Source organism: Apaloderma vittatum, unplaced genomic scaffold, assembly GCF_000703405.1.
Source record: "Apaloderma vittatum isolate BGI_N311 unplaced genomic scaffold, ASM70340v1 scaffold5455, whole genome shotgun sequence".
Lineage (NCBI taxonomy): Eukaryota > Metazoa > Chordata > Aves > Trogoniformes > Trogonidae > Apaloderma > Apaloderma vittatum.
The window spans coordinates 40,418-65,907 of record NW_009718646.1 but is presented as its reverse complement, the minus strand read 5'-3'; the positions used below and the strand labels follow the sequence as shown (position 1 = coordinate 65,907).

The window sequence follows — 25,490 nt, the reverse complement described above, 5'->3', positions numbered from 1 at the left end:
GCAGGAATGAACCACTGTCAAAGGAAGTCAGCGTGATAATGGAATGCTCAACGTGCTAAATCACTGTTAATCAATCAACTATTAATACATAGACACAACCTGATGAGCAGTTTTGCTAACTCTACAGCTACTCATAATAAATAATACTTGCTTGGATGTTCCAGAAGAAATTGCTAAGTACAAATTACAGGAAGCAGCAAATATATTTATTCGAAACTATGAAGTTACGTCGTTTGGCAACATGCAATGATGAACATAAAATCCAAACTATGATGAGGTAATCAATGGCGAAGCACTCACACACACATACAGACACACATATGAGAGAATGTTCGGCAAGAACAGATGCAAGACGTTAGCATTTAACTGTGTCAGTGTCAATGACAATTATTTTTGAAACACTCTTCAAGCGTGTCAAAAAAAATTAGCTTGCAAAGCAACAGCCCATGAAGGAACACATTAAGCTAAATGTGATGGGTGAAGCATATTGTTAAAAGGATATATATTAAAAAAGTGGGAGGGAAATGAAGAGAGAGGAGAAGAGGAGGAGAAGGAGACAAAGAGAGGGGTTTGCCAACCTATAGTAGGCTGAGTGGTAATTGAAGAGTTTGATTCCGAACGTAACATTTTACTCCCGTGATGATGAACTAGAAAAAATGACACAGGACATGGGTCACAATAAAGAAAATCGTTAGCAGGAGAAGAAATCAAGTACAGCAGCTGCATACGCAAGAGACTCGGAGCACCAGGCCAAAAGACAGGACTTGGAGCAAAAGCTGTCTCTAAGTGCTCTGAGGTAAGTTCTCAAAGGTCTCCTAAGCCAAAAGGAAGTAGCGCTCGGACGGACTCAGCTGCAGTCCTACGTGTACTTGTGTAATGGCATTTATCTGCTGACATAAAGTAATATTAGCTAAAAGGATTTTATATAACTAGGTCAAATACTTGCAAAGCTGTTTGCAACAACAGTTCTTTGAAATGTGATTTTTCTGAATACACGAGGAGCCCTTGGTGGAAATGCAGATTTACTAAGCAAAGTGCTTCTGGAAAAGTCTGAACCTGCATCACTGACATCACTGACAACTTTGCAGCACTGACTTCTTTAAAAATAGGATTAGGTACCAAAGCACAACATCTAGCGCGTGGATGATTCTATAGAGATTAGCATTCCTGTAGATCCACTGTGCTGACTTACTCATTTGCTCATTTATTTCCCTTGAAAAGGGGAAAATATAAATATAAAAATATAAACATATAAAATATAAAAATACTATAAAGATACACAGACTACAAAGGTTTATTAAAGAAGAGGGGATAAATATCCAAAGGACTTAATTTGAGGACAGTAATAAGAAAATCAAATAGATTAATTAGGTAGTTATTTAAGCACTGTATCTCTCAGTGTCAACTCAAGCATTGCAATAGTCCACCTGTCAGTAGGCCTTAGAAAAATGTCTGGGATATATCAAAACTAATCAAGTTAGCCCCCCAATGAAGTCTCTGAAATGATGCACATTTCCCTTCCCACTACCACGCACTTTTGAGGAACAGGTGTAGAAAGCTATAAAGCAAGGACAGCTCTGCAGGCATAGATGATTTTCCTATAGCAGTGGGTGAAGAATCAAGTGCTAAATTTCAGTTAGACCTGTGGCCTAACACCAATAGATACAATATTACTGTCACATTTCTTTAGTAAACAATAGCAAAAGGACGATTTTTAATACTGCAGAAAAACTCACAGATGTCATTACAAGGTTATGGCAACTCTTTTATGATACTAAGTTAAGAGATTTTATGGTACCTTCTAAGTCTGCAGACAAAGGCTTCTAGGTCTTAGTGGCAGTGTCAGCCCTTATGACGTCCTGTGATAGCTTCTTTTTGGATGTAATGGGTGTTTGTGGTAGCTTCTTTTTTTGATCTAACAGGGGGTTGTGGTAGCTTCTTTCTGGATGTAACAACTTTGACTGAGCATGACAATCGCTAGAAATACAAGCTCTCCACCCTCTCAAGGTCTGTATCAAACTGTTTGGAAATCTTGAACGTAAAGGAGCAGCTGTATGAGAGAGCTGATGCTGGAGTAAGGACAACAGGACAGGTGTCCTCTGTCTTCTGCCTCTCCTGAATAACACTGTGCTGTTCTTGTGCTGCTGCAATATAGACTGGAATTCTACAGAACCCCTGAGAGGTAAAAGTGCAGTAAATTTAATGCTGCTGTTAATAGGACAGCATTACCTAGTCAGAGCAGGTCAGCTCAGTTTGAACATAGCCATCTTTTCTGCAACTTCACTTGTCTGATTTGACTTGTATCTCTCCCACTCCCTTCACAAATGGCTTCCATCTGCAACTGCTCCTTCAAGAACAACAGTGCCAGTCAGTGCCTGCTTTCCCACTACAGAAGTGGGCTTTCTGAAAAACTAAGCTGTGACTGCAGTATTATGTACTGCTTAAAACATTGCCTTCGACAGACACAGCGACCCGCAGGGCACGGTGATAGAGCATCCCTGTTCCCCCAGAGCACAAAGTCCTCCTGACCAGAACGTTTTCCAGTCGCTTTGTACAAGGCTCAGGGCTCTGCAAAGCGATTTCTGGGGATGATGCCAATGAAAAGACAGGGCTACAAAGGAAGAGCCTGAAAGCCTGGGCACAACCACTGGCCAGAGAAGTTTTTTTGCGTTGTTACTCTTCAATTCAATTGCCTTATTTTGATTTATTGCCTTCAAACTTCTCTCTTGCCGAGAAGGTTTTATTGGCCATTTCTTTATGCTATTTCTGCCAAGTCATAGAAGCAGCTTACACGCCATAAACTCTGCCTGGGCTGAGTTCAATTTTTAATTACACCATGAAAACGCTGGAGGAACTGCGCAGAAGACACCACAGTTATTCTAGACATACACCAGTGCAAGTGAAGAGGATCTTAACCATGGGTTTTAAAGTTTACAAAAACAGATCATTATGTGACATTTAGTGAGATGATGTTTACAGAACTGGCATTTTCTACAATTCAATCTCCATTTCGAGACAACGAACGGTGACAATATCCAAATAATTATCTGTATGTCCATTTTAACAGTAGTGTTACATACCCCTGCAAGGATCATTTTTCACCAAGAACTCATCGAGTGCCATCCAGCCACCTCCAACACGAACCATGACTGTACTTCTTAGGATACGGACAAGGCGCAGTTGTTGAGAGTCACCAAACTGCAAGAAAAATCGAACAAGAGTCTAAGGTTCTCAGTCATTCAGCTGCAGTTCAATGCTGACAGGTTAAAAATCAGACACTTCAAAAGTTTATTTTGATATTTAATTATTAGTAAATGCTAAAAAAATCAGTTTTATTTATGCAGATTATTAAAGCTGTTAAGATTTCAAATCAGATGCCGCTGCATTAATCCAAAGGAGATGGCAGGACGGTAAGAAAGAATCTCAAGTTTAATTTTATGCTTGATTCTCAAATGTCTGAGCTCATAAAGGAAACAAAATTAGTAACACATTATTTAATTGGTTACAGTCTGCATTTGTGCAAATTAATGAAGACCTATTTGCATTATTTCACTGTTAAAATCTTAAGCAAACTCTACTCTGCAACAGCCTATTTTTTTAATTATGCCAGCTGACAGGAAAGCAGCGTTGCTTTAAAAGATCGGTATGTGGGCTAGAAATTCAATGTGTTATGGGTGTTGCCCAGTTCTATGGACTGATTCACTCATAAGGCTGTTTTCAGGTATAGCCTTGACACAGCTCACCTATAGCGAGGTGCGTGTGGGGAAGGGAACATTAAAGAAGAAATGAATGACTGACAGCTCTCACTGTTGTCCTTTGTTATAAACTGTTTGTCACTCCTCTGCCTACGCGTCAAGGTTCGTCACAACTTGGAGATGCACAAAAACCCGCCTCATACTAACTCTTGTACTAGCCCATTCTTCCTTTGGGCCAATGGCCAGGCCTAATGTATGTTTTGCTTTTGAAATCTGTATAACAAAATGTGCCCTCAGTATCGCCGTTCAAATCCGGATGAAACAAAACATGACCAAAACACTGACCCCACAACCTCATGAAAACTAACCAGAAGAATTCAGTACTTTTTAGCCAGTGCCACTACGACATTTACTCTGGTATCAGACCGTCAGCCAAGTGCAGTGCTCTCACACGCCAACATGCAGAGCACTCACTGAAACCAATGGGAGTCAAAGACACCTCTTTGGGACAACCTTTGACCCTTGGAGAAGGTTGGCCATAGTTCAACTGCACCTACTTGCTCCAGTGAGGGGACTGAAATGCTTCAGATGCAAACCACACAAACGTGCTCCCTAATTGTTAAATGACTTTAGTTGTTTGGTACTACTGAAGCCAAGAAGAGAGAGTTTAAAGGAATATTACTTTTAGGAACCAAACAAAAGCAAAGCTTGCAGCTTAATTCAATAATGCAATTTTTTGTTATAGATAAGAACATTTGCAAGAGCATTATTTGCGAGGGGTTTTTAATGACACATTTAGTATGTGTCAGATACCCTTTGGAAACTGTCTAAGCTGTGGTTAATTCAGGCAGTAGGGCTTCTGGAGAATAATGCAGGTATCTATCAAGTCTGTTTTCCTAATGGTAATTCAGTCCATTTCCTTCTTAAAATAGCCTGGATACCAACTCTCCTTGAACAATATTTACCATGGTTTCAAATAATCAGAGGTTAAAATACTGGGATAAAAACATCAAGGAAGTCTAGTTTAAGCTACAGAAAGGTCTGTTCTTGACAACAGCCATGTAACATCCCTGTCACTAGAGAAGCCTCAGCGAACTCGCTCTAGGTGCTTCTTATTATGATGCTGTTCTGCACCAATAGGAGTTAGACGGTTTCAAAAACCACTGTATTTTTCCCAGATCTGAGAGTACAGATGGTAGATAAGAGGATTAACATAATTTCAAACAGTCTTTTCAAATAGAGGCTCATTCTATATATGGAAAACATTTCAAGTTATTACTTATATAGCTTGAGGCATGTGGCAAGATTACCCACTGCTTTTTGTGCTTTCTTCTACACTTCAGTATTTCCAACATCTTTAGATTTAACATGACTGATGCTGTTAACACTAGCATTTCCAGAATGGATTATACACATTATTGCCTTTCTCAGAGCATGATTAAGATACTAATGGTATCCCATTTGTAGAAGGTATTTCCTTTCTTGCTCAGCAAGAACGATTTAACAATTTAAGAAGTTGTGTATCAGTACATACCGCAGGTGTAAGTGAGCACTGCGTAGCGCATCCTCACTGTACAGTGCCACTGCGGTACGACTCGCTGACGACCCAACTGACAAAAAGTGTTCTTAAATACAGCTCCAATACATTACAGACTCACTGTAGTTCTTTGTGAGAGGGAACAGTCTAAACTGGAACAGCAAGTTTAATTTGCCTAATTCCAAAACACGTATTTAATGATTCTCTGTGCTAGAGTAATATAGAATAGCAACAAGCAGCTAGGTTCTTAAACAGTCCACACAGGGCTGGCTGGTTATTTTTCTGAAAACTTAAGTATTTTCCACCTGATTTGCAATAAATAAGTAATATGACACTGGGATCTGTGTTTACTGTGATTAGCCTTTAATTTGACAGCCTAAAAAATACAACATAGAATTTCAAAGCATTCAGCTATAGATCTGGAAACTGATAAAATAACAGTAATTCTAAAATTGCAGTTTAAATGTGCACGATTTTTTTACTATGGGAATTGCTGCTGACCATTATCTGGTTCCTTTAAAAGTAATCTCCTTAATGAGGAAAATGGCCAAAGAAAGCAGGTGAGGAACTGAAGAGGAGGGATCCTGAGATAAGAAATGCTCCATAGCATTTAAAGAAACACCACAGCTGACCAGCAATGAATTAGCTGAAGATGAAAGGATGGCAAGAAGACTGACCATTGCAAGCTTAAATCACTATGTGTTAGGAAAAAAAAGGAAAAAAAAAAAGAAAAAAAGAAACTTCATAACACATTCCACTGGTTTATACCTGATTTCCCAGGAAGAACTGATAAGAAATGAAAAATGGAAGAAAGACACGATTAGTTTACAGGAAATTCTCTATATGACTCTAGAACACATGCACACTAACACATCAGACATTCTAAATAAAGTATCTACTTCAGAGCAGGTAGCTAGCCATCCAGAGATTGAATATTGGAAAATATTCAAGGCCTTTGTTTCCTTCCCATTGCTGTCTCTGTGGTCTTTTAAAATCATCTGCAAGTATTTAGTAAACCCTCTTAGCCAAATATTGCATATTTAATCTGAAATTGTTCTGGCTATTGAATCTAGGGGTAGCAGATCTCTCTCTACAATGTGATATTTATTTTTCTGTGATCTAAAATTTTTCTGCAGATATCCAACACATTTCCTGTACTTCTTCAGACGGAACAGTGTGCTCCAATAAAATAACAAGGGAGGATAAAAGTGATTAAATACACTTTGGCAAAGTACAACACAATACCACAGGAAAATATCACTGGTTTTATGAAACTAAGAGAAAGATCAGCTACAGTTTAAACATTTTGGGGATCCAGGCAAAACCACTGGCTTTTAAGGAGCCATTGTACATATGTATGCATGTGTGTATGTATGTATGCATGCGCTTAGCTTTTAAAAATTCCCACATATTGAAAAGTTTCAGTAGTTTCAGTGAAAACAAACAGAAGAAGCAGCATTTTCCCATATTTTTAGTCTATATGTTCTAACAAGAAAAAAAAAATAATTAAAATTTAGACAAACTCAAAGAAAGAAAACACATAACTGTTATAAAAAATTGTGTTAAATTAATCTGGCCTAGTTCCTTACATAACCATGTCATTCGAAGAATCTTTAACCTGAAAGAACTAAGAAGGTTCTTAGAAAACTTACCCTGTACTTGTTATCCCCAATCTGTTCCACTTGAAACCGTTTTGCACATTTACATTTAGCTACCTGCCTTGTAACCTGCAAAAAACCACAACTGGATGATTACTGCTAATAACACATTTCTAAACATCGGTGTAACTGGTAAATTTCAAATTATATAGGAGTGAAAATGAAGTTTAATTATTAAGAACGTGACCCCAGTAGAACAGAGTGCAATCTAAGGAAGCAGAGAATGTACCTCATCTTCAATTTTGTCAGCATCTGTGAGAGGCTTATACGCATCCTTGTTTGGATGGAGAGCTGCTACAAATTCGTAATAGTCGATATATCCATCACCATCCCTATCAAAAATATCTGCAACAGCACTCATTTCAAGTCGACTCGTTGGGAATTCTGTAAGACAGATAACAAAAAAAGGTAAGTTTTGGGGTTCTTCAATCTCAAGGCTTAATCACAAATATTGAAATGTTTTTAGGTACTAGATGATAGACAACGCTTATCAATAAAACCAGGACATTCAAACAAGGGAAGGAATCTTCCTACAAAACTTATGTGCATCTCCAATGCCACCTAGATATTGGATTTAAATGAGTATCACAGTTAGGCTTGAAGAAGTGAGGGCACAGATTAAACTGTAAGATTTATGTATTTTTTTTTAACATTTTGACCTTCAAAGTGCAGAAAACACCACAGATTAGCAAGATAAATTGTTAGTGAGGAAAGGTCAAGCAAGAATTTCACTGCTAATTAAATTTGGAACGCAAGGCTTTCCCAGCACCAACACATGTATGGTGTTGTGTGAAGTCCCTCTTTACATCAAGTTCACAGCAGCCAATTAGAGATTCGCTATGAAAGAGTCAAAGAAAATTTCAACATGGTGAACAAGGATTAAATCATGAGTATTTAGTAGTTACAACAAGTTGATATCAACTGAGGAAGCTGTTTAACCTTTTGGTAGTATCAGGGAGTTTTTCCATCAACTTCTGTCAACTCATGCAAAACAGCGATACACACATACAGTGACTCTATTACCGCATTTCTTAACGCAGGGGGACAATCTATGTGCTATAATATTCTCCTATTGAATCACTGCAACATAGAATCATAGAATGTTTGGGGTTGGAAGGGACCTCTAGAGATCATCTAGTCCAACACCCCTGCCAGAGCAGCATCCTCTAGGACAGGTCACACAGGAACACATCCAGCCAGGTTTTGAAAGTCTCCAGAGAAGGAGACTCCACAACCTCTCTGGGCAGCCTGTGCCAGTGCTCTGTCACCCTCACAGTAAAGAAATTTTTCCTCATGTTGAGGTGGAAGTTCCTATGCTCTAACTCAAACCCATTATTTCTTGTTCTATTGCTGGGCACCACTGAGACGAGACTGTCCCCTTCCTCTTGACACTCACTCCTCAGATATTTATACACGTTAATAAGATCCCCTCTCAGCCGTCTCCTTTCAAGGCTAAACAGCTCCAGTTCTCTCAGTCTCTCTTCATAGGAGAGATGTTCAAGACCCTTAATCACCCTTGTAGCTCTCCGTTGGACTCTCTCCAGTAGGTCCTTGTCCCATGAGATGCTAAAAGCAGCCTAATTCTGAATCTTCACTGCTCAAAGCAAAAACCTGTATGATCTGAAGAGATTATTTTGAGTAGCAGGCCTTTATCTGTTATGAATCAGTTGCTAAAGGGAAACGTGATCACACACAGATGTGATGTGGAAGGTTTACGTTACCACCAACCCAAGAAATACCAATCTGTCAGGAAAGCCAGGATACGTCCCTTCCTAGTCTGACTGCTTGACATTTTGAACCTTATTATACAGGTATGTGAACATGGTCATGAGTCTCATGGAAATGCTGGTATCAGAAATTACACCGTTTCCTTCTATAATTGAAACTACTCCATGTAAGCTCTTTGACAAAAAATCATATGATCATATTAACTGATTTTGAAAATTATCTATAATTTTTAAGGTACATTTTACTATCCTGACTAATCAATGAAAAGTTACTGTTGAAGTGAGAAGTGTACTCTAGGAATGACAATCCAAGTCCAGCAAACCGGTAAAACATTACTTAGCCAATAATGTGTGACATTTGTAATGTGATTCACAACGTAAAAGAACTGAAACTGATTTCTAGAAACTACAAATATTTTTAAGTAAATAATTATAGTTTAAATTAATGATAATTTATGACTTCAAAAGGGAGATCTGTGAGCTTCTAACACAAAGTGGTACACTATAATAAGCACGAGGTACACTATATAGACAGTAAGACTTCATATTTGTTCCAAGTTCAACATTAAGTAAATTTTTAAACTTACTTGATGAAAGAATTCCATCGATAAATTCCTGCCTTGTTATCTTTCCATCTTGATCTTTATCAATCCTCCTAAAGAAGTCCATCACACGAGACTTCTTATGGTTCATCCATCGCATGTATTTTTTCCTCCAAATATCAAAATCGAAGTTGGCAAATTCTTTCAGCTTAATAAAAAAAGAGAAAGAACATTTTTCAGTTGAAATCAAACCATCTAGAAAACGAATGAGAAAGATACCATCTGTGTTCTTTGGAATAATTGGTTCTTTGAGGAACAACAGAAATATTTTAAACACGTTAATTCTCACATTTAGAATGAGAATGGCAGCTTCTAAAGCACGCTGCAGCACATGTATCACAATGTTTTCAGTTAGCTCTATCATACAATATAATACAACAAATGTGGAAGCTGATAACAGTTATTTACAGTCTTGACAATTTAATTCAGGGTAATAAAAGATTACATAAAAAGTATGTATGTTCTGTACAGTCCTTTTCTGACCTCTTCAAGTCTGTCCAAAGCATCATTGAGTTTTCTTCTTCTTTCCAAGGCCAGAAGCCAGACCTGCTGCCATTTGCTGACTAGAAGGTTTACCCGTGGATTCTTGGTTTCGATTTGCGCCTGGGCTGCTGACGGGTATATGCCTGGCGTTGGGGAACGCTTTCCTGTTAAAACATGAAAGCACGTGTTAAGTCTCACCCAGTTCAAACAAAGCAAACATTCACACGAAGGGTACTTGATCATCCTAAAACTACTTCTTCATGTTCCAAAGAATACCGTCACTGGGAAAGGACTACATGGTGCTTAAAGTTCCTTGCTTAGCCAGAAGCAACTAGTGGCTGCAGTAGCAAAGCTGCACAGGTTAAATAATATCTCAGATAGTTGCAAAGTAAATAATCTGGTTTTAGAAGGTTCTATGTATGGTTATGTATAAAATACAATAGGTAAGTATATCTAAAAATACAAAAAGCAATTTCCTCACTTGATGACTCACTTTCCATTTAACTTCACTGATGACACTTTCTAATTGGATCCATATAATACCATAGACAGCAAGAGTAAAATTTTGTCTCTACATCTTTATGTAAAACAAGCTGTTTGCTCTTTCAGATAATGGTACATTCGCAAAGACTCAGCATGTGCACACTTTTGGAAGTTTAATAGCATAGGAAAGGCTGCACACTTTAAAAATAAGTATTCAAGAAGCATAGGACAAACTTCGAAGATGTAAATCTGCTATAAGAAATTTCCTCTCAATAAAAAATGAGAGATAGTTAGAAAAATCAGCCAAGAGGATTTCACCCTGTTTTGCTAGAAGCTAATCAAACCTATTAGTAATCTGCTATCTTTATAGATAGAGCAACGGTGTGAGTGACCTGCCCCAAAATACTTCATTACTTACTTCCTGCTCTTCCCTTATCAAGGACAGGAATATGAGATTGTACTGGAGTGGGTTCAAGTGCCTTTCTTTTGTAGGTTTTTGTAACTTTATCCACATCAGGTTGTTTTCTGGTCATTTCCTCCATGAATGTCTACGATCAGAGAGAGGTAAGTTTTAATTAACAATACACAAAAGTGACCACAGGAATGAAAAATACATACAACAGCAAAACACCAATGTTAAAAGAATGGCACAGAAAGACTCTTACAATGCCAGCCTCACAGAAAATACACAGATAAAGGTTTTGTAGCAAAAAAAAATAGCCAGTATAAGCTTCTAAGGCCACCACGGCCTGGCTGCTGAAGAAAGGTTAAATTTAAAAACAGCCTGTCAAACTCTTGTATTGACTGCGTATGGTGAGGTGACACACAACAGAATTTTGACTCCGAGTACTCAGGCGCTCCTTGCTGTGGTTCAGGGAAGTGGTGTGTAAGCTGGAGTAAGCCTACGTGCACCCACTGCACCAGCAGTGAAACCCAATCAGTAAAGCCACAGGGCAACACTTCCTCTAAGGCAGCAGCACTATCACGTATTTGTGAATTTTTTTTTAGTACTATTGTGATCCTCATTCCTGTGGGGAGTTGTAGGTTTGCTTTTTGGAACAACGTGGCATTCAATTTTTGTTTGTTTTGTCTTTTACCTGTGTGCTGAATAAACTACGAGCACGTTGCACATATACAGAACACACAGCTGAGTATTTGGAAAGGGATTGGATTAGAAGGAAAGAAAACAGCTAAGGAGATTCGCACTTGATTACAAAGCCTCAATGAGACATACGCAGCATTTGTGGAATGCGTAGGACGTGTGCCACTGAACAGGCCTTACCTGATGTTCGGCTATAAGTGCTTTAACTTCCTCAATCTCCTGGGGGATAACCTCTTTATCTTTTTCAGTCAGCGTAGTTTCTGCCCACTGCAACCAGGAGAGCAAGGCTTCCAGCAATTCCTGGTTAGCAATAAGCCCGGCCAGAGCTCCTGCCAATCTCTGTTGGTGTTGTTTAGCCCACGCTAAGACCTTGATAAAAGAAACAGTGCATGAGTATGCGCACATTTGAAATTCTTTACAAGGCATTTAAAATTGCTCTGCTAACTGTAAGGCCAGTGCTTCCTCCCAGGCCCATTGGTGTTTGATTATCAAAGGTGCAAGATGTAGTGGCTTATCACTAAAGGTGGTTGGGTACCTAGAATTCCCAGTTCCAGACATTTTTTTCCACAGATACTCAGGATAAGATACTTGTGCGATCTACTGTAGGTGATCCTGCTCTGGCGGGGGGGCTGGATGATCTTTTGAGGTCCCTTCCAACCCCTGATATTCTGTGATTCTGTGATTAAACGCAGTAAATAGCACATTCAGGCAACACATTACGAACTTTATCAAAGAGTAAGTTAGGGAATCATGCAGGATTTGGTGTCCATCTTCCTCCTGGGCATTCCTGAACCCAAACTTTGCTAACATCAGTATTTAGTTTTTCTTTAAACTTAGCATACACAGAAAATTCCAGTTTAGCAACTGAGTGTGGTACATCCCTCTAAAACCTACTTGTAGCCACTTAAATGATTTGGAAAAGTTCTAGACTAAGAATATATTGGACTCAAATCCCCCTTAGTGCAATTAGAAAATGCTTCAAGTTTGCCTGTATTTTCTTTCCTTTGCAACTTTTAAGTTTCTCCCTAGAAACTACTGGCTTTTTTCACATGGGAAGTGTCAGGCAGTATTTCCTTTAATACATACAAACAAAGAAGCCTGACCATCTGCATTAGTTCTTTAAGCCCTATAAGTTTTAAAATAAAATCTAGGGAAGCATAGTCTTCGCATCCATCACTGCGAGTATTTTAAATGTTTAGTTCTCAACAGCTGCATCATTTCCTCCCGGTGTAACTACCACGCTAGTTGTCAGCTATGTTCCAATCAAAGATGGACTGTTGCAACGAAGATGGCTTGACACGTACTGACCTCTTCAAACCTGGCTCTGATGATTGTTATCCAGTGCTTAATGGTGGTGATGGAGTCTGGGTGGCAGATAGCTAGGATAGCTTCTCCCATGCCTGTTGCTTTATTCAGTTCTGCCTTTTTCTCTTCCAGCTTCTTCATAAATTCCTAAACCGAAGGGTAACAATGTCAATTAGATGTTGACAAAATATGCACGAGAAATTTGAGCATGCAGTCTGGAAGTCATGAGCTTCTCAGTTGCTCAAATAGATTCAATTTGCAAGAGGCACATTTAATTTGTCTGAGAGAAGTTAAAGATGTTTAAAAAGGCTGTTCCATATGAAGTAAGCTCTAAAGTCTTACCCCAGCCCGCCACTCCTTAAAAGCTCACCACACTGTAAATACTTGAAAGATACATGCCTTTATTAAAAAAAAAGTAAAATCACAGCACTTTAGAAGTGCTGTAAATCAACTATGAGATGATTAAAATGATTATTGGCAACATTTCATATGACTTAGTTTGTCTGTCAGTTACAGTAAACCTTCATAATAAACCGTCAAGCTCCTAACAGAGGCTGGAAATGTCCAACTGTAATTACACGCTCAGACAAGATGACAGAGGACTTCAGGAGCAGCTACACTACACTAACACATATGTAAAAACTCAGCAGCTGAGGGGGAGAGACACAGCAAGAACAGGGACAGAGACTACTAATTAAGCAGCTGTTTTCAAAGATACTGTCACGTGGGGAAAAAAAGATTGTAAAAGTAAAAGGATGTTTACAGTTCTAGACATCCAAGCTCAGAGCTGTTGATGTTCCTAAGGAAAGGGTGGCAAGACCAGAATCAGGAGGGACGGACAATGCAAGAAAAAACCCAAGGACTTTTTCCACTCACCATCTCTATAGTTTGCATTTCTATTTTTAAATTTATTTTAAAAAATTATTATTACTACAACGATCTTACTATTCTGTCCATTTTGTTACGTCTAAGTGTTGTGCAAGTCTGTGTGTCTTGGTGAGCACCCTTAACTGGAATTGCCAACATCTCTCACTGCCTGGTGGAATTGTGTATTTTGACATCTTTAACTGGGGTACAAAATAGAACCATGACTCTGAAGGTTTATATTTTCCTCTCTCCATCCACGAAGGGCTAGTCTGCATTCCAGAAATTAAAGATCGGCCAAGATAAATCTTAGAAAATTCAAAATCACCTAAACACTGTAAAAACAGATTTTACGACTTAAAATGTTGTTATCCTATGTCTTTACAAATTAAATCTGAAGCTATTAGGAAACAAAAGTGTAAAAATAGTATCTCTTCTACCTTGTTCTAAAAGTCTAGAATAGGTAGGCTGTGTATTTAAAGAGACACATTACTAACTGATTTTGACCTAAGTTTAAATTAATGTCAGAGTTTAAGACTCAATCACAATAGCAGTCCTTCTCTCATAAAAACATGTGGCTTCTTACACTACTTCAGTTCAAAGCACTGCTGGAAAAGTTGAGTCGGGTTGTAGTGAGAGGCAATCAAAATAAGCCAGGGTCAGTAGGAAAATGGGTAAAACCAACACCATTTTCCCTGCACAACTGCGCCAGAATTATCTCAAAATCTGTGACAGACTACACACAGTGTATTAAGCCTTCCCTCAGCAAAGGATACTGATTGTATTGAACCCTGGCAGCCCAGCGATAAGGATACACTTACAAAGGAGGAGGCAGGATGCTTCTCATTAACCAGTGCAGGGCATTAACCCCTGACACCTCTCAGTCTCTAGAGAGGATGGCGAGAGACAGAAATCTCTGCCCGAGATTGTAGAAGTCATTAAATCATGTGCAGTGTGCAAGCAAAGAAAAATTAGTAATGAGTGTAAAGATGGGCCATTTGGATAAAATACCTACCCAAAGAAACCTTTCAACATATAGCTGGATACAAATGCATTAAAACTTTTTTACAAGAATCCGTGATAAAAGGAAGATAAATTTCAAATTTCTGTAAATGTCACAGTCATACATTTTTTGATATTAATATCACAGCACTGTAACACAGACATAGTGTTTAAAGCTAATATCAGGTATTACATTTTTCCTTTTATTTTCTTCTTGAAATCTAATGTTATAAGCTTAAGAGGAAAGACAATTTATTCAAGGAAGATTTTGCTGTACATGCTTATTGAGCTGTAAAGCAGCAGTGCCACAATCTTTTTTAGCCTGACAATTTCTCTACTGCTATTACTTGACCTTTAAGAAGAAAAAGTCGTTGGAAGAACATCTTCTAAAGTCTACAAATAATTTTTCAAGTATCTTATGGCCACGCCTAACACTGAGGTTAGCTGTGTTGTGCTAGTCATTATTCTCCCCAGCTGGACAGGGTTTCTCAGAGACTTTGCTTTGGTTTGAGGTTCAAAATTATGCTTCAGCTTTGGCAGAACAAATTTAAGCTTTTGTAAAGAAATATTTTATTAATCAATCTGCATTGCAGTGGGAGAATTTTAGGGTGTTTTTCTAGTTTTTTCAGTGGACCTAAGTTTTCATTCAGACAGTTCTTTCCTCTGTATTTAGAAGACCGAAAAATTATAAAGGAAGCTGACCAAGCACATGTGGAGGAAAGGCTGCTCAAAGACTGTCCTGGTTTTCGCTTAAAATGCCAATTCTGTTCAGTGATCTTTACTTTCCAGTTTAGTCTCTTCTAGGAGGCTGCACTTTCTGAAGTTTGCAGCATGTTTTTGCAGACAGTGTGTGCTACCAGCAGTGATAACACCTGATGTTTATAGTTACTGCCTGGGACTGGGACGCAGAAAGGCTCTTGCTGATACTTATCCCTGTAGTGCCCAAGGCCACTGCTGGCTCTTGTGTGCCACGCTGGGGCTGCCGGGTAGTAAGAGGGGTCACAAGGAAGTAAAAGGTTGCACCTCCGGGGGGTAATAGACTGACGGGTGACCAATGAGAGTATTCCATCCCATATACGTCATATTTAGTATAAACTGAGGGATCACAAGAGTTTCTGCCTTTCTTTTCCCTTTCCTGCAATGCCCGGTGTCCAGGGAGGGCTCTGTCTGACCTCCTGCTTTTGATCCATATCCTGGGTTCCAAAATCCAGCTCCCTGTATCCAGCTCCCACTGCCGCTCAGCCTGGGGCTTCCCCAGTGCCTCCTGCTCTGCAGCACCAGTGGGGATTGCTATCGGGGGAGGGAGTCGGGTTCGATATCGGGCTTATATATGGTTGTATATAGTTCTTCTATCATTTCACTATTATTTCCATTACTGTTTCATTAAAGCCGTTCTAGTTTTTCTTTCCTAACCCATTAAGTCTCTCTGCCTCATTCCCTTTTCTTTCTTGGTTGGGGAGTGAAGAATGGGTTAGAGAGTGTCTGTCTGCGTTTAATAGCCAGCCCAGCCCTAACTTGCGACAAAGACCAATTTCATTGCATCAGAGACAGCAGGTTGCTATGGCCAGCATCAGTCAGCAGACACTGATGCATCTGTACATCTGCTGTTTAAAGAATGGCACTTGGTTTCCAGAGCACTAAATTAAATCTGAGAATTTCTTCAAAACACTGAAGTTTGACTACCTTGAAAACTGCCTAATTAAGATCCATTAGACAGTCGCACCCTGTACACACTCCTCTGCATAGTAATATTCCCAAACTTTCCAAATTTTTGTTATAACTTTAGAGTAATGATGAACAGATCCATCACTCTTACAATTTGTTCTAAAACATTGTGGGAAATTTAATTTTTTACACTACATTCTCGGTACTATTACAAGCAGAGTTTTGCATGAGCTTGAATGTGCATGTTTGTAGCCTCCTGTTTGGAAAGTGCAAATACGACCTTTATGCTCCTTACTTTGCAATTTGCCCATTTCATTACTGCAAAGTTAGTTTGATGGCCTAGAATCTAGTATGTGCAGTACCTGTGGCACTGCAGTATTTCAGCAGCTAATGCATGTGAAGCGTGACAGCATGCTATTTCACCACGACAGAAGGTTAATGGATGATAATATCATTCTGCTGACATTTACAAATGACCTTGAAAGAAAATTATATGCTCTTTTGGTCAATGGTGCTAAGAAGACAGATATACTTTTGCTGCTGCAGCAGTCTGCGTTGAAACTGTCAGACAGCGTATGTTCCACAGAGGGATTTGCATCGGTCTCTAAATGTTTACAGTAACTTTCTAAAAGCCCATTATTTTCTTAGTAAGCCAAGATGACTCAGACAACAGCCCGACACCATTATAAATATAAAAACTATCAAGTCCGTCACACTTCTAGCTTCTCTATAGAAACAGTCGCAAAAACAAACACAGGGTGCTGGATATGACTATATGGGATAGACTTGGCCTCCTTTCCTTTATTCTACCTCCTAAGAGACCTATTAGAATGAAGAGGACTCTCTTCATTTTCTTGCTTACCCTGTGCTGGTCTATCAGTGTACGTAAGGCATCTTCATCGTCTGGAAGGACCCCGTGGAAACGAAGAGCCTGCTCCGCCTCTGCCAGCCACTCCAAAAGGACATGGACAACAGAGTGGAATTCTTCTGCCTGTTAAAATACAAGAAGCAGTCACGGTCACTCATGAGAGGATCTGACAGACACACTGCAGCTTACACAAGGAGACCGAGCCCACATTTGGAATCATTAATCACGCAGCAGCACTGGCACATTAACTTTCCATTAAAAAGTCAATGATATACAGTTTCATAACTGTAAAAATATCTCACGCTTCCCAAAAAATAATAGGAAGCCTAAAAGCCTGTTCATGCTTTTAGCCATTGGATTTACGGCACATTCACAGCTCAGTTGAGAATGTCATGCCTTCACGCTGACAAATTACACGGGAGGTGCTTTCATGGACCAGCTGGAGAGATGAGGACTGTATTTTCCGCAGAGCCTAAATCACTGGTTAAGCAAAATTAATTGACAGTCTGCTGGTGTCTGAACCTTTTGGGTCTAGAGAAACCAAGAAAGTTCCACCTTTGGGTGCAGTCATATTCAAGACACTCTTAGTGTCTGAGGTAGTTCAGGGTCGTGCTTACTGAGAGACAGGAGGGCTGGACTAACACAGTAGCCTGGGAAAAGCAGGAATTCTGTACACAGTGGACATATCGCTATTGCAGGAGCCCTATCCTAGCATCAACCCAGGCTAGTAGATCTTCACAGAGCTGTACATTATCTCAGGTTTGGAAACAATAAAGATGGACCTATTTGCCTGGGATCAGTACCAGCCAATACTGACATCCATGCACTGTTCTAGTGCCTGAGTGCACTCAGCACAACTCCACTTTTAATACGACATACTCCAGCATGCACTGTAATCGTGCCAACGTAAACAAGTTTTCAAAACAGAAATTTACTTCTTTCCAATAAGGCACAAAGGGTATAAATATGATTGTAATCTCCAGCTTCCTGTGAAGGGGGCATAGTTCTTAATCACCCTTCACGCTTGACTGTAACTTCAGTGATTTCCTTAGATGGTAAGGTCTTTGAAACATTTGCTTTGCATTTGTGGTATAGACTAATAATAACAGTAATAATAAATGCTAAGAGGCATTATTTACATGCTGTGGCAAAGGGATAGAGACAAGGTAAGCAATGCATGAGCACAAAAACGAGTCTTTTCAAATGAAATTAAACTGAATGACATTAAGTGAAAATGTAATTAAATTTCTGGCAACTAGACCACAAGATATTTTCACCTCTCAAAAAGTATTTGTAGCATGAGTAATACCTGCCGAAGAGCCTGTTCCAGTCGAGTTTGCTTGGATACTGACAGTGCACAAACCGTCTCCCAGCGAGTGCTTAGCTCCTGCATTTGGACTTTGACCCAGGAGGAGTCATCACGACTGCCTTCTATCAGCTCCCTTGCAGAGCGCTTCAGAGCCTGGACACTACTTGTTCTTTTTCCCAGCTCCTTCTGGAAAACCTAGACATCAACAAATACATTTGAAAGGTTTAACTCACTAAGGCATAATTATGTAAAGAATAAAAAAAAAAAATCAACTTACCAGTTATAAGAAATCAAAATGTAGATTTAATTCAGTCAAGACTAACTCTTACCTTTAAGTGATGCAAAACATGCAAGTTCTGCCTATTAGATCACATATTAATATATTTAAACTCTACCCTATCCTAATAAAACTGGAATACGGTAGGAAAATGTCAGGCAGATCCTAAGAAGCCTTTCTGATGCAATACATGGGCAATCCAGCCTCCTCACCACGCTGGCCTTACACTCTTTATCAAAGCAATTCATCTGACACACTGATTAATCTGCACAATCGACTGCGGTGGCAGAAGATCACATAAAATGCTAAGAATCAAGAAGGATGTTCAAAATCATAAAAACAGAACTAAATCCCATCTGGGGATCTGACTATAAGGCTGCAGATCTTGCCACAGTCATATATTTATGTGACAGTACGTTCATATTTGCAGATGGAACCAGCTCCAGTTACATAAAGGAAGCTCTCAAAAACCAATACAACTACAGAACACTGTGCCATTGACTATGACTGACTTGTGCTATACAATGGGACTGCAGAAGCAACCTACCATGTTTCAGGCTAATTTTTACAGACAACTCACGTTTTCAAATACTTTATTTTTATGAGGGACAAAATCTCCTCACTGAACAGTCTTTGGATACTTGAAGTCACTGGTGGATGGAGAGAGGGACCTTGTAAACCTCCAAGGTTCCAGAGCTCTGACTGTAGCTTTTGCAATACCAGTAACTTCAGCACTTGTTTTCTTCCAACATATTGAACTGCAAAACTGGGATTCAGAGGCACAGTCATCCACCTCCTGCTTGCTCTCATCTCTAAAATCACCTTAGTAAAAAGGTACTGCAGCTTGACAGTGGAGGCTTCCTGGACCATAGTCTAGGATACTCCTGTGCATAACTTAAGCATTGCAATTACTTTTCTCCATGAATATAGAGCAGCCCTGCAGGGCTGAAAGTCATGACAACTGCATTGGACATTTCGTTAGCAGATGTACTAAATAAGAAGTCTTGTCTCTCCTAAAGATATCCAGTAAAGTAATTGTTGCCACCTCTTGTCCATACACACATATTCACAAATGCATGCTTGTGATTTTTGACATGATATTCATAAAACCACAGGACAGCAGCATTAAATGGAATATCTCAACACTAATTGGTGTCAATGAGTCATTACCAGTTTCTTCTTTGACGTATGTTTTATGGCATTTCCCATTGTCGATGACTTTTGGGTTTTAGAACTATTCCATGTTTCTAAAAATTATAGAATAGTCAACTAAAGATAGCATTAAAATGCTAAACTTATGAACAGTCTAGTAATTAAAAAGAATACTTTTGGAATTACCTTGTGATTGTCGATCAGATTCATCACTAAATCAATGTCTCCATGTACTGGCTGATCTTCTGCTAGCTGAGGTTCAATTTTGTATAACCAGTCAATGAGAGCTTGCAAAGCATCAGTAAATTGTCCCGAAAATAAGAGGGCTTCCTCCAGTTTATTTTGTCTGGGGAAAAAACACCACCCAATTAACATACATACACAAAATCCCCCAATTGTTCATACAACTTAAGAAAACAGTTTCAGCATAAAATGATAGAAAGTAGTCCTCTTCTATACCATCAGGAAAATATGCATTTCTAGTATTTTACTGCTTTGGCACTCTTAATTATCAAACAAGTTAGTCATTCATGTTTTACTTTTATACAACAGAAGCCAAAAGAATCTCATAAGCCTTTTTCTTATCTGCTGAATCATTAGACTAGTTTTCATTTACCTTTCCACTGACTTGCCACAAATCGTATCCCACTTATCCCTTAGTTCACTCAGCATATCATCAAGTTTCAAATTGTCATCAGCCAAGGTGGTTTTCTCTTTCAGGGAGCGTCCAGTCCTATTTGTGGTATCATACACAGAATGTTTGGCACCAAGAGATTTCTGGAATTCCTAAACATATGGAAGAGACAGAAAACACCCATACAGCATTAACTGCTTACAGGCCACAGTTAATTAATCTTTGATGTATTATTTGCAATGGAAATTGTAAATGTTGCTGCAAGAACCTTTTAATCTCATTGCAAAACTCCTAGCACTGCTAGTGCCACAGTGTACCTGAAATCATACGGGGCTTGACACTAGCCTTTTGTCGCACTCTGGGAATGCAGCTCTACACCTACTGGAACAACTGGAAAATCCCTTCTTCAGTGAGAGGAATGATTCCTACCATAATACTCCTAAAATACAGCAAGGGGCTGCCTAGTAATCAGAAGAATGCGTAAGAACTGCTGCTTTGGGAGCCGTGAACTGAGCAGTTTTCATGCTACATTTATACATACTAAGATTTCAAGCTAATGTAGAGCACCCCGAGGGCATTTTACATCAGCATGGTCAAGCTGGGAAACCTCTAACCACAAGCACTTAACCCTCCTAAGACTGAAGCATACTATAAGTGAGAAGAATCATATGCCAAAAGTATATAGATCCAGGCAAAAGAAGTAGCCAGGTGACATCCCAGTAACAAAATTTGAGCTGGAAGTCACAATCACAAGCAGGTTTCTGTGATCCAAGGACTTCAGAAGATGACAGTGACACAGCAGACACATCTGCCTGCCAGCTCCTTCTGCACAGAGTCTCTGGAAGGTTTTCACAGGCACAGAGGAACACACAGAAACTCAGCTCATCTGATACTGCAGAGGAGTTAACCAACTGACAGAGTAAATAATTAAATAAAGGAACACTGCCAAAAGACAAAATCAGCCCTACACAGCAGCTTTAAAATGGTAGCAATGCTCAAAGTGTTTTATTTCACACCTTCATGAACTGCTAGCAGGAAAGCAGTTTAAAGAAATAACAAAAATCAAGTTTTGCTTTAGAAAACTCATATATAAAGAGTCAAATAAGCAGTCTTCTTTTTTTTTTCTGATCACAAAAAAATACTAGGCTGAAAGAGATTTTGCCCAGTATTTGCTGAAAGAAATTTTCATCTCATTCTCAGAGCAACGTTCAGTATCATCACATCCAGCAAGAAAATAATTATCACTTGCAACTCCTAGTAACTGCTCAGGGCACATAAAGGTTGGAAGGTTTCCTCATGGTCACTGCTGGCATACGCAGAGCTGCTCACCTCCGACCAGCCAGCTGTTCCCAGCTGCCCTGCCCCAACCTGGGCCACAGCAGCTCACACCACTTCGACCAACCTTCCCACATGTCCACAGTCCTCTGCTCTTTTTAGACATGGATGTGCATCAGGGAAAGCTTAAGTCGAATGGTGGTGTCTAAATGAGGCAGGCACTGAGTTATGCTGTGCAGAGAGTACGACAACTTTACCTAGGGTGACACAAGCTTCTTTTTTTAAAACTTGCTTGGTAATTTGCACTGTACTGTCCTTACTTCAGGGTCATTTCAGGATCTAGAGGGATCAAACTTCAACAGCCAAAAAAAATAAGGCAGCATTTGTTTTGCAATTCAGTATTTCCTTACTGTCCTTTCATTTTCCTTATATAAAACAAGGAAACACGCTTTAAGAAAGAATACAAACACCATTGTCAAGCTAGAACTACAATAAAAATACATTTCAAAACGAAAACAACCAGGTTTTCATAAAAGCTCCTTCAATACAAGCAATATGTCTGTGCTCCTTTGATTTCATGGGGTTTATTAACTACTTAACATGACATGCACAGTGTCACTTAATTTGCAGGAGAAAACACAACAAAACTGCTGCCACAGAAGGATCATACAGGAAAAACAGATTTAAAGGTGAAAAAAGGGCTGCAGTCAATGCATTCTTTGAGGGATTATACACACTACACCAAATCTACTTCATTTGATTTCACAGAGGTGTAACAGAGAGTAGATTCTGGTCTAAGCTACCAGGAGCAGACAGGTAAGATGAATGCAATCTCCTTCTAAGGAAGACAGGAACGCACAGATAAAATTAGCCAGGTTCATTTAAATGTAGTCTAAGGTACATTTGGCATTAGCACAGGAATGGATTGGGGGTTTTCCATTCCTGACTTCTAAAAAATGAGAAAAAATTGCAGATAAACGGACCATGAATAACCCCCAAAAGTCCCTGGCAACACACTAGATATGAGTGAGAGAGAAAACACATTATCTTGGCTTTTCTCTTTCAGGGCCTTTTTTTTTTTTTGGCAGTAACAACTGGCAAAGAGCGAGTCCAAATTATTGCTTACAGCACACATTCAGTTTAGATAGCAAAATCGTTAACTAAATGGAGCAAGGAAACCTTCAAGGCTGGACAGAAGACACAAAGACAGACACAGGGGCTACATATGGGGGTGGAAGGAAAAGCCTCAAAATACAAGGAAGGACATTGCAGTGTTGGGAGGTTTGACAGCTCATTAAAAAACAATTGAGTTGATTTCTTGGGGGGGGCTGTTTTGAAGTTTAAAGTCACAAAGTTCACAGAACTCCCTTTCCCACAACACATTCATCTTCTTCCTCCAGATAGCCAATTTCAATCCTAATATCCCTGTGCCACATTCCACCCCAGTCCTTAATGAGAAATGAGATTCAAACAACTCAAGTAGCTGTTCTCTGTCAGCATCTGATACGAAAAGAGAAAAGATACCATCGAGAGAAGTGACCAGCTTGCCAACCCGTGTAAGGAAGCTTTGGCTCATAAAACATACTGCTGTAGGGATAAAGATCAATTGGGATCAATTGGGATTATCAACTCATGAGGAGTTTGAACTTTAAGAAAGAAAAGACTGCAAGGATTAAAAACTTGATGGAGTAGGAGAAGACAAGGGAGTCTATCTTAACAAAAAGACTTTTTTCCCCCCTCAAAATTCCCATCGCCGACTTCAAATTCTGGCAACAGCAGCAATCGCAGAACTGGAACTGCAGAGTCAGTGCAACAGAATGTTAATGTAGGTTTTATCTAAAAGTTTTACAAACAAATATAGGTAAAACTATTTTTGCTTGACCAACAGCCAACTTTCCTATACTAAAGGAGAACATTTTCCTGGTTGATGAACAATATTTCAATCATCATGTAAACTGAGAGATGATAAAAATACAAAGCAGACGGATGCAGTAACCAATCATTAGCAAACACGGCAAAATTTGTCAGAGGTAAAAGCAATGATCAGAAGCTACACCGAGAGGGAAAAATTAGATATGAAAACCTCTGGGGATACTGTGCAGAATGAAAAAAAATGGGAGTAAATGGAGAACAGTAAAACTAACATGAAAAGTACAAGTGAATGTATGCCAAAGTGTAGAAAAATGAATGATCTTTCAATACTCTGATGAAACCGCTTCAAGATAAATCTTGAGACACAGTCTGTTTCTGAAGATTCTACCACTCACCCACTTGATCCTCAGTAATATACTATTCTAGGCTCCTTACAAAAGTAAAAATGAAGTACAGACTTCTTCGTCCTGCCTTTTGCTCTGTATTTGATGTAACTAAGGAGCTTTTACACTATCATTATTTGTTTGACAAGCCAGGTCAGTCAGGGATATTCTTACATTTTCACTTAGAGTAGTGGGGTTTTTAGAAAGCTGGTCCTAGAATTTTGAATCCCATGAAGAGAAAAACCCTTTGCTACTAATGGTGTCCCTGTACGTTGTAGAGGATTTTGTTAGTACTTCCACTTGCCATAAAAAGCAACTGCCAATCAAAATATAAGATTAATTTTCAGTTTTGAGGTGGTCCTGCAGTACTAAAAGGAAAATCCCAATCCAAATAACTGGATGGTAAATTTGTGGTTTAAGGTGTGAAACAAGCCTGTAATAAATCATAGAATCATAGAATGGCCTAGGCTGGAAGGGACCTTAGAGATCATCTAGTCCAACCTCCCTGTTTTGGGCATGGACGTCCCCTCTCGACAAGACCTGGCAACACATGGGGACTGAGCGGGAATCGAACCCGCGACCTCGGTGTTGGTCCTTGTTGTCAGCACCGTGCTCAAACCACTGAGCTAACCGGCCCCTCTAAACCTCTTCAGAGGTTCCTATTCTGAGACAGCATTACTTTGGTTTTTTTTAACGTCTCCATGGTGCTGTATTATTACCCCTTTCCTCTTCGTAGTTAACCACTCCTCTACAGATCAGGTACTGTTGGAAGTTTTTTGCCACCTCCCACCTGTAGCACACGACCATTTAACTTGACGCTAATAAGCACTCCATTGTAGGGAGGTGACAAACCTACTTTCTTTGCTGATTGAACAGTACAAGGCTGACACACTTATCTACACCTCACCGGGCACTTTGCGTTTCATCACTCCCGACTCACCTTATGCTGTGCGAGCTGCATCTTTATTTTGTCAGGGTCATTCGCAATTTCAAGATCCGAGTCCAAAGATTTCTCTGACTCTTCCAGCCATTCCATCAGTTTGTGCCAGGCTTCATGGAACTGCAGGAAAGTGAGATTTGCATGGATTTTAAAAATTTGCTGGTTCATAAAACAGTAAAAAAAAATACTCAATGCCAACCAATTTTGCATAGACCAAACAAGTACTCTGCAAAGTTCAGAAAGATTTAGCGTGCTTTTTCTTCCTGGTCTCTCGAACAGGACCAGCACAACCATGTGCTCACCAGACTTTCTCCCAGGTGTATTAGTAACCTTTGGTGTGTGTGATCTGAACACACAGTATGTATCTTTCAGAGACATATCGGTAACTTCTGTAGATATGCTGGTCATTTAGATTCACACATTTTTAGTAATGATTAGTAAATACAGCAAAAATGGGGCTTAGCTATTGCCTGTATGGGAAAACAGCAGTAAATCACTGGGGAAAACTCCTGTCTGGATGACTGCCCAAGATTTTCCCTAGGACGCTCATAAATGTTCTTATTATATCAACTGGTTTCTTGATGGGCAAGGAACAGATCCTTGATCTTCCTTCCTGTCTCAACAAAGAGAGTGCTTCAAGGAAGGAAGCAGGGAAAG

The 25,490-nt window shown here is 39.4% G+C and overlaps 1 protein-coding gene across 1 annotated transcript in view; it reads right to left on the bottom strand.

The window, feature by feature from the left end:
• The window catches only part of LOC104274627 (dystonin-like), a 72,308-nt gene that overhangs the window by 7,164 nt on the left and 39,654 nt on the right, over window positions 1-25,490 (bottom strand). The window contains exons 27-40 of the mRNA XM_009870315.1: window positions 24,834-24,953; window positions 20,346-20,515; window positions 19,916-20,075; window positions 18,301-18,495; window positions 16,986-17,114; window positions 12,596-12,739; window positions 11,468-11,656; window positions 10,604-10,733; window positions 9,703-9,866; window positions 9,205-9,367; window positions 7,120-7,274; window positions 6,885-6,959; window positions 6,001-6,018; window positions 3,081-3,198 (exon numbers count right to left, since the gene is read on the bottom strand). Of these exons, the coding sequence (XP_009868617.1) occupies window positions 3,081-3,198; window positions 6,001-6,018; window positions 6,885-6,959; window positions 7,120-7,274; window positions 9,205-9,367; window positions 9,703-9,866; window positions 10,604-10,733; window positions 11,468-11,656; window positions 12,596-12,739; window positions 16,986-17,114; window positions 18,301-18,495; window positions 19,916-20,075; window positions 20,346-20,515; window positions 24,834-24,953 (1,930 nt within the window). The remainder of the gene's footprint in view (window positions 1-3,080; window positions 3,199-6,000; window positions 6,019-6,884; window positions 6,960-7,119; window positions 7,275-9,204; window positions 9,368-9,702; window positions 9,867-10,603; window positions 10,734-11,467; window positions 11,657-12,595; window positions 12,740-16,985; window positions 17,115-18,300; window positions 18,496-19,915; window positions 20,076-20,345; window positions 20,516-24,833; window positions 24,954-25,490) is intronic.